Source organism: Nicotiana tabacum, chromosome 4, assembly GCF_000715075.1.
Source record: "Nicotiana tabacum cultivar K326 chromosome 4, ASM71507v2, whole genome shotgun sequence".
Lineage (NCBI taxonomy): Eukaryota > Viridiplantae > Streptophyta > Magnoliopsida > Solanales > Solanaceae > Nicotiana > Nicotiana tabacum.
The window spans coordinates 19,407,855-19,420,538 of record NC_134083.1 but is presented as its reverse complement, the minus strand read 5'-3'; the positions used below and the strand labels follow the sequence as shown (position 1 = coordinate 19,420,538).

The following is a 12,684-nucleotide window of genomic DNA, read 5'->3' as shown; positions in this document are numbered from 1 at the left end:
CACCCTAAAGCATTCTTTGGTAAGTCCCTTGGATCAAAAATCAACATGTCCTGTCCACTAGAGCCCAACTTTGCCAATACATCCGCAACTTGGTTCCCTTCTCTAAAACAGTGAGAGATATGAATGTTGAGTTGCTGGATAATCTTTATGGTTGCCTTAATAATAGATTGTAACTGCCATGGTGAATCTGCCTTTCCTTGCAACATTTATATGACTATCATGGAGTCACACTCAAGATTTATTCTTTTGTACCCGCTTTCCTTGCACCACTGAACGCCGTACAAGACTACCTTTGCCACTGCATAATTATTTGTGCCATTGTCAATCTGTTGTGAGAAAGCCATTATCAATTTGCCTCCGTGATCCCTTACAATACCACCTGCTCCAGAGCTTCCATCTTTCAGGCTACTCCCATCAGTATTTATCTTAATCCAGTCCCTTGCACGTTTTCCCCATTTAACAATAATGCTTCTAATTCTATGGGACAAAGATAGAATTCTATCACAAATGGACTGCCACTGCATATGTCCTTCTAGGGCTACATTTTGCTTCATAATCACCCACCTGAGGTGTGTTAAGATATAATAATGAACCCTAGTTGCAGAGATGTTTTTACCTCCATATCTTGTTGCACATCTAGCCTTCCATAATTCCCAACAAATAACAATAGGGGTAATTTTCATCATCAGTTGATGTACACTATTGCTGTCTTTGATACTCCACCACTTGGACAACATATTAATGACTAGGCAGTCTTCCCACCTAATACCTAACGGCCCTCCAAAGGACCTCCAGGTATTTCGAGCCAAATCACCAAAGATAAAAGTATGCATTAAAGTTTCTCTCTGTGAGATTCTACAACAATCACATCTACATACTATAAGCCGTTCAAATCTAGCTATAATATCATCAAAGGGGAGCTTGTTCTTAATTAATCTCCACATTAAGAAAGACATTTTAAAAGGTAGAAATCTACTCCAAATTTCTGTTAACATATGGGAACATATTTTGGGTTGTCTAACCATTTGCCAAGCTGATTTAGTAAAGAATTGACCTGATGGGGATGGCTTCCAGATTGGTATATCAGGACTTGCAGGATCTCCAAACTTAGTTGAGGTAATTACTTCTATCATGTATTCTGGGAGTTGTTGAAGTTCCTCAAAAACCCATTGGTTTCCCTCTCTCACATCCATAATCATTCTCCTATCAGGATTTTTCTCCAATTACTTTATTGGCTAAAGCTCCAATTCCAGTCCAGTTATCCCACCATAGGCTTGATGCTCCATTATTGACATTCCATAAAATATTTGCCTTTGCCTTCTCTCTGACTTGTAACAATTTCTTCCAGCTATGTGATAGACCTGCAGACCATTTCTTTTCACAAGGGGAAAGCCTACTGCAATATTTTGTCTTTAAAAAATCTGCCCATAATGATTTACATGTTCTAAATCTCCACGATCTCTTTATACTAAAACTTTCACTGATCTCCAGCATACTCCTAAAACCCATGCCTCCTTCCTCCTTTAGATAACACATATTGGTCCAAGAGCACCAGTGATATATCTGTTTACCATCAGTTGTGCCCCAAAAATATTTAGCAAAGTAGCTTTCAATCTGTTTGAAAATGGTTTTAGGTGGTTTCATGTCTGCCAGAAGGTGTAATCAACTGAAAATTATTCGAACACTGTTTAAATCCAATCCATGTGGAGAGATAATTAAATATACTATTTTTGACTAGCGAGAAATAATTTTGTGTTGTGCTTTACGTTCGTCAAATTTTGGCGTCGTTGCCGAGGATTGACAATCAATAGTGTTCAAAATAATTTTTGGTGTTAATTCAGAAATCAATTTTATTTTATTCTTCACGGTTTTCTCTTCCGTGTGCAGGTAATAGGTTAAGTTCATTGGTGTATGACTTGATCTTATTCAAAAGAAGTAATACCTTACAATCGGAGTTGGAAAAACACTTGCGACAACTGAGAAAAGAGAAAGAACTCACCAAAAAATTCTTGGGGCAATCTTCAACCCAAGAGAACATGGCTAAGAACGGTAAGGAGATTGTTGATTTGGCTGTATGGGAAGTAGTCCAATAGGAAGCAGCCACACGGGCAACTGCTGAAGCAGCTCTCAGAGCTGATGAAATAATTGACGGGAATAGAGGATGAAGATTCAACCTGAACAGACCTCTGGTTGAAGATGGATTTGAAAATAATATGCCCAGGCTTGGACGACTACTGGGAGACTACCTAGGTCAGTCTATGTAACGACTCGGCCGGTCATTTTGAGTATTTTAGCCCAGATCCCCTATTTATTGCCTCCTCTATGTTGTACTGTGATTATGTGACTTAGCAGGGTGTTTGGTTTTAGTTTCAGGTGAGTTTCAGAGTGAAATGAGACACACAGTCCCTAAGTTGGAGGCTTAAGATGAAAGAATTGACAGTAGTTTAACTTTTATGTAGACAACTCTGGAATGAAGTTTTGACGGTTTCAATAGCTCCATATGGTGATTTTGATCTTAAAAAAGTGTCTGGATGTTGATTTGGATGCCCGTGGGTCATTTCGGCTTGAATTGGCGTAATTAGAAATTTGAAGGTTTGGAAGGTTGAGAAGTTTGACTGGGAGTTGACTTTATTGATGTCGGGGTCGGATTCCGATTCCGGAAGTTAAAAGGTCCGTCATATCATTTATGACTTGTGTACAAAATTTGAGGTCAATCGGAGTTGTTTTAGTATGATTCAGCGTTAGTTTTGGAAGTCGGATGTTCATAGTGTCAATAGGCTTGAATTGGGTTGCGATTCGTTGAATCGATGTTGTTTGATGTGATTTTTTTACCTCGAGTAGGTCCATTATGCCATTCGTTCAATCCGAAAGTGTGATTTGGATTGAATCTAGAACAATTTTGGACTTGAAGGAATGCTGAACTTGTTGTTGTTTAGGTGTCATCGCACCTGCGAAGGGTTTGGCCGCAGGTGAGAACACGCAGATGCATGAGGTTGATCGCAGAAGCGACCTTGAGTGAGTTTGGCTGGGATCGCAGGTGCGAGGTGTTTTCCGCATCTGCGAGTCCGCATCTGCGAAGGAGCTGGTCGCTGATGCGGACTGGTCCAACTTGGTCTATTGTCGCAGAAGTGGACATCATCCGCAAGAGCATGTGCGCTGAAGCGTTCCTATGTCCGTAGAAGCGGAAGCGCAGATGTACGTTTTTTCCGCAGATGCGGAGAGAGATGGACCTTAGTGAGGACCACACCAATGATGGAAATTCTGCAGGTGCGGAGCCGCTGATGCGGCTGTGGGTTCGCAGATGCAAGATTGCTGGGGCAGAAAAAAGATTAATCGAGGGTTTTATTTCATTTTCATTTTTGGGACCTAGAGAGCTCGGTTTGTGGTGATGTTTCGAAAGATTTTCAAGAAATTCATCAGGGTAAGTGATTCTAACCCAGATTTGACTATATTACGTGAATCCATTATTATTTTTATCATTTAATTAGTAATTTGAGTTGAAAATTTGCGGAAAATTTGTGAAAACTTCTTAGACTAAATTTTGGGGATTTGAAAGGCGATTTGAAGTCGGATTTGAGTAATTATCGTATGGTTGGACTCGTTATCTAATGAGTGTTCGGATTTTTAAATTTTGGTCGAATTCTAAGATGCGAGCCTGAGGTTGACTTCTTAAGTTGACTTTTTGTTTATCTTTAAAGATTGTAACTTTATTGTTCGGAATAGCTTCCTATAGTTTATATTTATGGTATGAAGTTGTTTTGGCTAGATTCGAGCCGTTCGGAGTTGAATAATCAAGGAAAAGGCTTTCTAGTGGATTGAGTTAGCGTGTTTTGAGGTAAGTGTCTCGCTACCTTTGTGTGGGGGAATTACCCCTTAGTATTTGGTATTGTTGTGTTAATTGTGATATGTGTAAGTCGTGTACTCAGGGTGACGAGTGTGTACACGGGGGTAAATATGGTAATTGACTGGTTCTAGCTATGTAGATTCTTTTCATGCCTTTAATAGAGTTACTATAATATGTTCTATTCGTCATCTTTAGTCTATCTTCACATGCTTTACTTGTCTTACCTCTTACTTGTTATTTTCCTTTACATGCCTAGCTGAAATTAGTGTTTCCTCTATTCCTTATTCATTATTTAACCGTTGAGTTCCTTACTTGAAATTGTTATTTCTTGGAATATCTTATTGTTGAAGTTGGTATTGAGTTATAAAGGCTGTGATTCACATCGAGGCAAAGTGTTAAGTTGTGAAATACTATTCTTGTTGCGTTATTCACTTCCGGTTGTTATTTTGAGACTCTTGTGCATATTGTGGTAGAGCCACGAGCTATTTATTGTGGAAACACCAGTATTGTTGACTTCTTTGGCAAGTTGTGATATTGGGCACTTGAGGTGCGATTTGTGATACGTTGTGATATTGATACATTCATGACCCAAAATCCACTATAGGTCGTTATGGGCCCCAACATTACCGTTAGGCAAGCCAACACTTAATTGTTCATTTCATCATTTTTAAAATCATAAATCTTTCTTGGATAACAAGGTTAGTGCATCAGAATAAATCGTAGTTACGTACAGTTTCGTTAAAATAATAAGTGGAAGTGAATCGGTGTAAAACAATCCATAACAAATTCTAGAACACCCCTAAAACCCGGTGTCACAAGTGCATGAGCATTTACTAAGGAGTACAATAATAATACAACCTTTGTCCGGAATGTAAATAAGACATGATAAAGTAAATGGTACGATGGAGACTATATGGGCTGCGATACATAGTCTGGAATACAGCTCACCATAAAGTCTCCCAAGCAGCTGCGCCTACGCGCCAAAAATGACCACCAATTGAACCTATCAGATCTTGCACATTTAGTGCAGAAGTGTAGCATGAGTACGTAAATCAACACGTACCCAGTAAGTATCTAGCCTAACCCCGAAGAAGTAGTGACGAGGGGGCAACATCGACACTTATTAGAGGTCCAACAAAGAAATATAAATAATCATACGCAGATGTGAAGCACACAACAATAATGGGGTAAATCTGTAAGTTACCTAATCTTCCAAATATTTCTTTTAAAGTATGAATTTCTCAGTCTTGTATTCTACCTCAACAGCTCAGATGTATCAAGTACCAGTAACAAACAGATAAGAAGTACCATATAAAATACCGGGCATCAGTGGAAAGATAATCTCGTGAATGTTCGGACTACCAGCGATATAACGCACGATTATGCCGAGGTCGTTCGGCCCGATTCAGAATAATGTGTACATTACCGAGGGTCGAGCGACACGAACCATAGATGCATCTATTATACTGCCGAGGCATTCGGCCCGCTCCACAAGAAAGAAAGAAAATTACCGAATTACGGGGCACGTGCTTACAATACATTACATGAGCACAAAGTGAATATAACCTTTACCGTTTCTCAAATAACTTGCCAACAACTCAAGGTGATATATATATATATATATATATATATATATATATATATATATATATATATATATCCAAATCAATTTCAATTATAAATTCAATTAATTAAGCCAGCAGAATGAGTTCAAATAATTCAAATATAACATGATAAAGTCCTAAGTCTACCCGGACATAAACATGCTTTAGCCACGTACGGACTCTCAGCACCTCGTGCGTACGTAGCGCCCACAACTAGTAGCATATAACAATTACATCACCTAGGGGGTAGTTTCTCCCTCACAAGGTTAGAATGGAGACTTACCTCGCTCCAAAATTCCATAATCGGCTCCAATGCCACTCTAACACCTCAAACTGATGCCCGACGCTCCTAAACTAGTCAAACGATGTGCAAACCAATAAAAATATACTCTAATACTCATAATAAATCAATTTATAACAATTCTCAACTCCGCTCGAAAAGTCAATAAAGTCAACCCTTGGGCCCACATGCCCGGATTTCGAAAATTCTTGAAGATATGCTTTTCCCATAGCACCACGAACTCAAATATATAATTCAATCCTAATTACATGTCCAATTTCGTGGTCAAAATCCAAAAAACCAAATTCTAGGTTTTCTTAAAAATCCCATAATTTCCACCAATTTTCATGTTCAAATCCACGTATGATTCGTGTATTTAACTCACAATGTGAAGAAATCACTTACCCCAAAATAGATGATGAAAATGGCACTCCAATATTGCTCCAAGGTCGACTCCCATGGAAGAAATGAAGTGAAAATGAGCCTAACCCCAATTTAAAAAGAACATTGCCCAGTCCGACCTTCTACGCGAACGCGGCAAGTCCATCGCGTTCGCGAAGCACTACCAGCTACAGTTCCAAAATCGATCTTCGCGAATGCGAGCCTAATCTCACAAATGTGGTGCTTTACCATGAAAACCTTCGCCAACGTGGTGCACCTTCCGCGAACGCGAAGGGTAAAATCTCCCAAGCCCAGTTTTCCCTTCCGCGAACGCGATGCCTCAATCGCGAACGAGTTGCTTTGCTCCTCGATCTTTCGTGAATGCGTGCCCACAATCACGAATGCGAAGTACAAATATCCAGCAGCCAAAAATCTCTCTTCACGAACATGATGACACATACGCGTTCGCGATGAACGACACCAAAACCAGCAACAGCAGCAGCAAAACATGTAGAAATGATCTGAAACCACCCCGGAACTCACCCAAGGCCTCCGGGACCCCGTCCAATCATATCAACCAGTCCCAGAACATAACACGAACCTGATGAACGCATCTGAATCATACTTAAGCATTCCGGAACGGTGGCAAACTTTACGCACAACTCACAAATCATGATACAAATCTATTACAAAGGCTCGAAACCCCAAACGGACATCGATATCACCAAAGTCCACCTCAAACCACACTTAGGAAATTCTAAAACCTTCAAAATGCCAACGTTTCACAATAAGTGCCGAAATGCTCCCGGGCGACCCGATACCCAACCCGAACATACGCCAAAGTCTGAAATCATCATATGAACCTAATGGAACCTTCAAATCCTGATTCTGAGGTCGTTTAATCAAAAGTCAAATCTTAGTCAACTCTTCCAACTTAAAGCTTTCGAAATGAGAGTTTTCCATCCAAATCAACTCCGAACTTCCCAAAATTTAATTCCGACTATGCATACAAGTCATAATACATGAAGTGAAGCTACTCAGAGCCTCAAACTGCCAAACGATACATTAGAGCTCAAAAAGACCGGTGGGTCGTTACATATACGCATGCAGTGGTATAAGGTTTTGGGGTTGAAACGAATGCGGTGAGATAAGGCGGGCTTGATACGTGTGTTGCTAGTAAGGTAAATACTTGAAGCCACGCGGCGTGATAAGGGGGGCTAAAACGCGGGTAGCTATTTTGGAAAAATAATTTTTAAAACTAAATGCAAGGCTCCCACGGTAATATAAGGAAATATTATGTATTGTTTTGTGATATGAGACTACGAGGCGGGGCCTTGGGTGATTCTTGTAGATAATTTTCCATTATATCACTTGTTGTTTTGGTTGCTTTGTTTCTTGGCATAGTATTCTTTGCGCTCTTCTGTGATGCCTTATTTGCCTTAGTTCAGTGTAGCTATTCCTGGCATATTTCTCATTGTTTCATTTCCATTGTTTATCATTATTTCACTGTCTGTTCAGTTTTCTTATTTATTCCAGTAGGGGCTTGACCTGATCGCTTCACCACTCTATCGAGGTTAGGCTTGGCACTTACTGGATAGCGTTGTGGTGTACTTATGCTACGCTTCTGCGTATCTTTTTTTGCAGATCCAGGTACCTCTTACGAGTCTAGGCACCAGTGAGTTGAGTTCAGATTCGGAGACTCCAAGGTACACCTACCGGCGTCCACATGCCTCGGAGTCACCCTAGATCTAGTCTATTTTATTTTCTTTCCCTTTTATAGATATTGTTGTATAGGAATGTGCAGTACTTTCTTGTAGAGCTTGTGACTTGTATTCGTCGGGTTTTGGAGAGTTGTGTTTTGTTGAGTTACAGAGTTTCTTTATATGATAGTTGTTGAGTTATTTGAAGGTTTTTATAAATTCTCAGTTATATTCTGCATGTATGTTAGGCTTACCTAGTCTTGGAGACTAGGTGCCATCACACCATCCTACAGAGGGAAATTAGGGTCGTGACAGTCTACAACCAAGGAATACCTTTCAGAGATCAAGCAAGGGCTACTTTAGACCATTCAGAATAATTGTGTCTTTCGAGGCAAACTCAATAAAGATCCAACTACTCATTTGATGGATTTTGATGAGATTATGAACACTTTCCAGCACAACGGAGTTTCGAAAGATACTATCTACTTAAGGACATTTCATTTTTCACTTAGGGAAGATGCTAAGCACTGGTTGCGAAGTTTGCTGACTGAATCAATTAAAACTTAGGAAGACATGGCAAAGAAGTTCCTTGAAAAATATTTCCAGCTGCAAAAATAGGGAAAGTTCCAGATGAGAGGCTTGAAACCCATGGCTCAACTATATGAGAGCAGGGCATGACCATTCGAAACTTGGAAAGATAGGTGGGGAACTTGCTAATCTATTGTCTGAGAGGGTTCCAAGAACTCTCCCTACTGTACTAAATGAAATCCAAAAGAGACAATAAATGCAGTGTCTTTGAGGAGTGGACATGTAGTGAAGGACCCCATGGCAAAATAAAGGGATGAGTTGATTGAAGGACAGGTAGAAATTGTGGAGGAGCATAAAAATAGCAACACTCAAGAAGGTGAGGAGATGGTAGATAATGGTCTAAAGAAGAAGGGAAAGATTAGAGCTTAAAAAAAGAAGAAAGAGGGGAATGCATTGAATGAGGAGATTGAAGAGAGTAAATACATGCATGTTTTACCTTTTCCTTAGAAGCAGATAAGAGAAAAGCTGGACAAATAATTTGGGCATTTCCTAGATCTGCTCTAGTAGGTGTATGTTAATTTACCTTTCACAGAGGTGATTTCACAGATGCTAGCATATGCTAAGTTCCTGAAGGAGATATTGTCCAAAAAGCAGAAAGCGGAAGAGACATCAGTTGTCAAGCTCATAGAGAATTTTAGTCTCATTCTGTAAAATAAGCTTCCTCAAAAGTATGGAGATCCTGGGAGTTTTACTATACCTTGCTCTTTAGTAAGTACTAAGTTTGAAAAATCTTTGTGTTATTCAGGTGCTTCTATTAATCTTATGCCTTTGTCTATTTTCAGGAAATTGGAGGGAAAGAATGGAGAAATCAGATCGATACCTGTATCTTTGTAGCTGGCGGATAAGACCACAATCATACTTGAAGGAATAATGGATGATATGCTAGTTCGGGTGGACAAATTTGTGTTCCATGTGGACTTCATCGTGGTGAATATGGAAAAGAATATGGAGATCCCTCGGATTCTAGGGAGACCCTTCTTGGCTACGGGCAGAGCTATTATGGACATTCAAGAAAAGCAGCTTATGCTCAGAGTGTGAGAAGAAAGGGTGATCTTCAAGATTGAAGGAGCAACGGGGGCCCTAAAGGAGAAACTGGAGAGAGTAAGCATGATAAGTGTGGGGTGTACCCAAAGAAAGCAGAAAAGAAGCTCTCGGCATGGATGTGTGCACTGGGTCGAGCGTGCAAAGGAGATCTCGACTTCAATTCAGACCCCGACTAGATGATCCAGGGGATTTTTTTCTTTACCTCTTGCTTTTATTTATATGTCATGGGGACATGCCACAATTTAAAGTATGGGGTGGGGGATGTAAATATGTACATATGTGTTTGTTTTCTTTTCTTTTGATTGATTTTTTTTTATTTTTCCCGACGATGGATTTCCTCGATCGTCTTCTTGAGGGATCAAAGTCGAAGGAAAAAAAATTATTTTCTTAGGTAGTGTAATAATTTTCCCTTGGTTTTTTTTGTGCCGCGGTTCTTTTTCAAGAGTTTTTCTAGAATCGGGTGTAGTTAGTTTTTCTTTTGAGTAAGAATGGAGAAGTCTTGTGTTGTAGTGTTAAATGGAGATAGTTGTTCCTGACTTTGTTATGCCTTGAGAGTAGTGACTGCCTTAGTTGTGATGTCTAGGATTAGTTCTTGACTCATGTATAAGTGTATGAATTTGGTTGATTTAGTGTGTGAGATTGTTGATATTCTGTGCATGTCAGTTGATGTCTAGAACTTGCCCCGTGTGTTTCCAAAGCAAAATAGCAATCTTGTTCAGTCTAGAAAGTGATTGTAACGACCCGAACAATCGTTTTGAGAGTTATAGTCCCGTTCCCCCATTTACTGTTCATTCCCTGCTTAATTTTTGTTATGTGACTTGCCGGGGTAGCTGGTTCGAGTCCGGAGAAGTTTCAGAAAGAGTTGAGACACTTAGTCTTAAGGTTAGAAGCTTAAGTTGAAAAGATTGACTGGATATTGACTTGTGTGTAAACGACTCCGGAAAGGAGTTTTAATAGTTCTATTAGCTCCGTTGGGTAATTTTGGACTTAGGCGCGTGTCCGAATTTTGATTTGGAGGTCCGTAGTTGAATTAGGCTTGAAATGGTAAAAGTTAAAAATTTGGAAGTTTGACCAAGAGTTGACTTTGTAGTTACCATGCTCGGATTGGGGTTTCAAAAGTTGGAGTAGGTCCGTGGTGTCAATTGTGACTTGTGTGCAAAATGTGAGGTCAATCGGACATGATTTGATAGATATCGGCATCAAATGTAGAAGTTAGAAGTTCAAAAGTTCATTAGGCTTGAATCGATGCGCAATTCGTAGTTTTAGCATTTTTTGATGTGATTTGAAGGCTCGACTAAGTTTGTATGATGTTTACGACTTATTGGTAAGATTGGTTGAGGACCCGGGGGCCTCGGGTGGATTTCAGATGGTTAACATATTGGAATTTGGACTTGGAAGATGGCTGAAGCTGCAGAATTCTGGTGTCTGGTTTCCTTCTTCGCGTTCGCGATGGGAGTCCCGCATTCGCGAAGGATATATAGAGATAGATGAAGATTTGTTCTTCGTATTCGCGAAGTAAGAGACGTGTTCGCGAAGAAGAGGGGAGTGGACTGGGACTCCACGCGATTGGCCTCCGCATTCGCGAAGAAGAGCGAAGCAGACTGGGATCCCACGCGTTTGGCCTACGAGTTCGTAGAAGGGTGATCGCATTTGGGAAGCTTGGGGTCAGTAATGCATCGCGTTCGCGAGTGGTACCTCACGTTCGCGTAAAAGACTTTTGGGCGGAAGATTGATTTGTGCTACGTGATTGCGAGAAGAGGGTCGCGAAGAAGGATTGCCTGGGCTGACTTAAATATTTCAAAAAATGAAGGTTTGAGTTCACAACACAAATTTGATTTTGGGAGCTCGGTGAAAGGCAATTCTTGGAGAGATTTTCAAGTGGGTGATTGGGGTAAGTGATTATTACTTAGTTTTGGTTAAATTCCATGTTTATGTCTTTGATTTCATTATTTAATTAGTGATTTGGGGTGAAATATTGGGGGGAAATGGAGGAAAGTTCCTTGGCCGAATTTTGAGGATTTGATCGAGACTTTGGTATCGGATTTGAGTAATTTTGAAATGGGTGGAATCATGGTTGAGAGGGTGTTTGAATTTTGTGACTTTTACCCAATTCCAAGACGTGGTCCTGGGGGTCGGCGTTTGAGTTTACTTTTGACTTTTGATTAAAACCTTAGTAATTTTATATAGAATTGATTCATTTAGATCGTGTTGATTGTATCGAACTATTTGTGGCTAGATTCGTGGCATTTGGAGGCCGTTTCGCGAGGCAAGGGCTTGTTAGAGTAGAGTTTCACACAGTTTGAGGTAAGTAACACTTCTAAGCTTGGTTCTGAGAGTATGAAGCCCCGAATTTTGTGATTATGTGAATGGTGCGAGGTGATGCATGTGCTAGGTGACGGGCATGTAGGCGTGCACTGTGTGAATTGTGATTTAGTCGATTCCATGGAACTATGTAGCTATCTTATCTGAACATCTTTACTGTACTCTATGTGTTAGAGCACTTGAGCTGTAATTCATGCTAGAAATTATGTTTAGGATGTATGCTGGCACTATTGGGACCCATAGTGTTCGTACTTGCTGTTGAACTAATTGCCTAATATGTCAGTTTGTACTCAGTCATAGTTATTTCTTGCATATTATGTCTCAGTCTCTGTTGTCTTTACTTGTTATGTCATATCATCATTCGTGGGCTGAATATCATGATTATGGTGAGCTCGAGAGACTGGAAAAGTTATTGGCTGAGTGAGGCCAAGGGCCTATTGTGAGTAATATTTATGGGATCGGGCTGCACGCCGTATCATGTTTATTGATTCATGCCAAGATTTGGCTTATTATAGCGCTTGGGCTAGATCGGACCCTCCAGAGTCTGTACACCCACAGTGGGCATAATGCTAGCGGTTATGACATTTGGGTTGGATCTGCCCTTTTATTTGCATATGGGCTGGATCTGCCTTGGGCTGGATCTACCCTGTTATGTGTTAAGTTTTGTTGTGAAATCTGAAATCATGTCTAAGTTCTTGTTGAAAGCAAGTATAATTCTTGTACCTTCAGTTGTAGAATATAAATAACTGGGATATCATTGTCATATTTTCTGTAACTTTACGTACTGTTAAATGTTGAAAGTGGACCGTAATAATTGGACTTGTCACTACTTTCAGTCCAAAGATTAGATTTGTTACTTATTGAGTTGGTTGTACTCATGCTATATCCTGCACCTCGTGTGCATACCCCAGGTGCTTCCGG

The 12,684-nt window shown here is 40.1% G+C and overlaps 1 protein-coding gene across 1 annotated transcript; it reads right to left on the bottom strand.

Annotated features, from left to right (window-relative positions):
* Window positions 1-1,206: 1,206 nt before the first annotated feature.
* On the bottom strand, window positions 1,207-1,644 carry LOC142179816 (putative mitochondrial protein AtMg00310). The gene has a single exon (XM_075250696.1). The coding sequence runs from the start codon at window positions 1,642-1,644 to the stop codon at window positions 1,207-1,209; it is 438 nt and encodes a 145-aa protein (XP_075106797.1).
* Window positions 1,645-12,684: the final 11,040 nt, after the last annotated feature.

What these genes read in the sequence shown, in the direction of transcription:
- LOC142179816 (XM_075250696.1), bottom strand. Translation starts at nt 1,644, where the DNA reads ATGAAACCACCTAAAACCATTTTCAAACAGATTGAAAGCTACTTTGCT.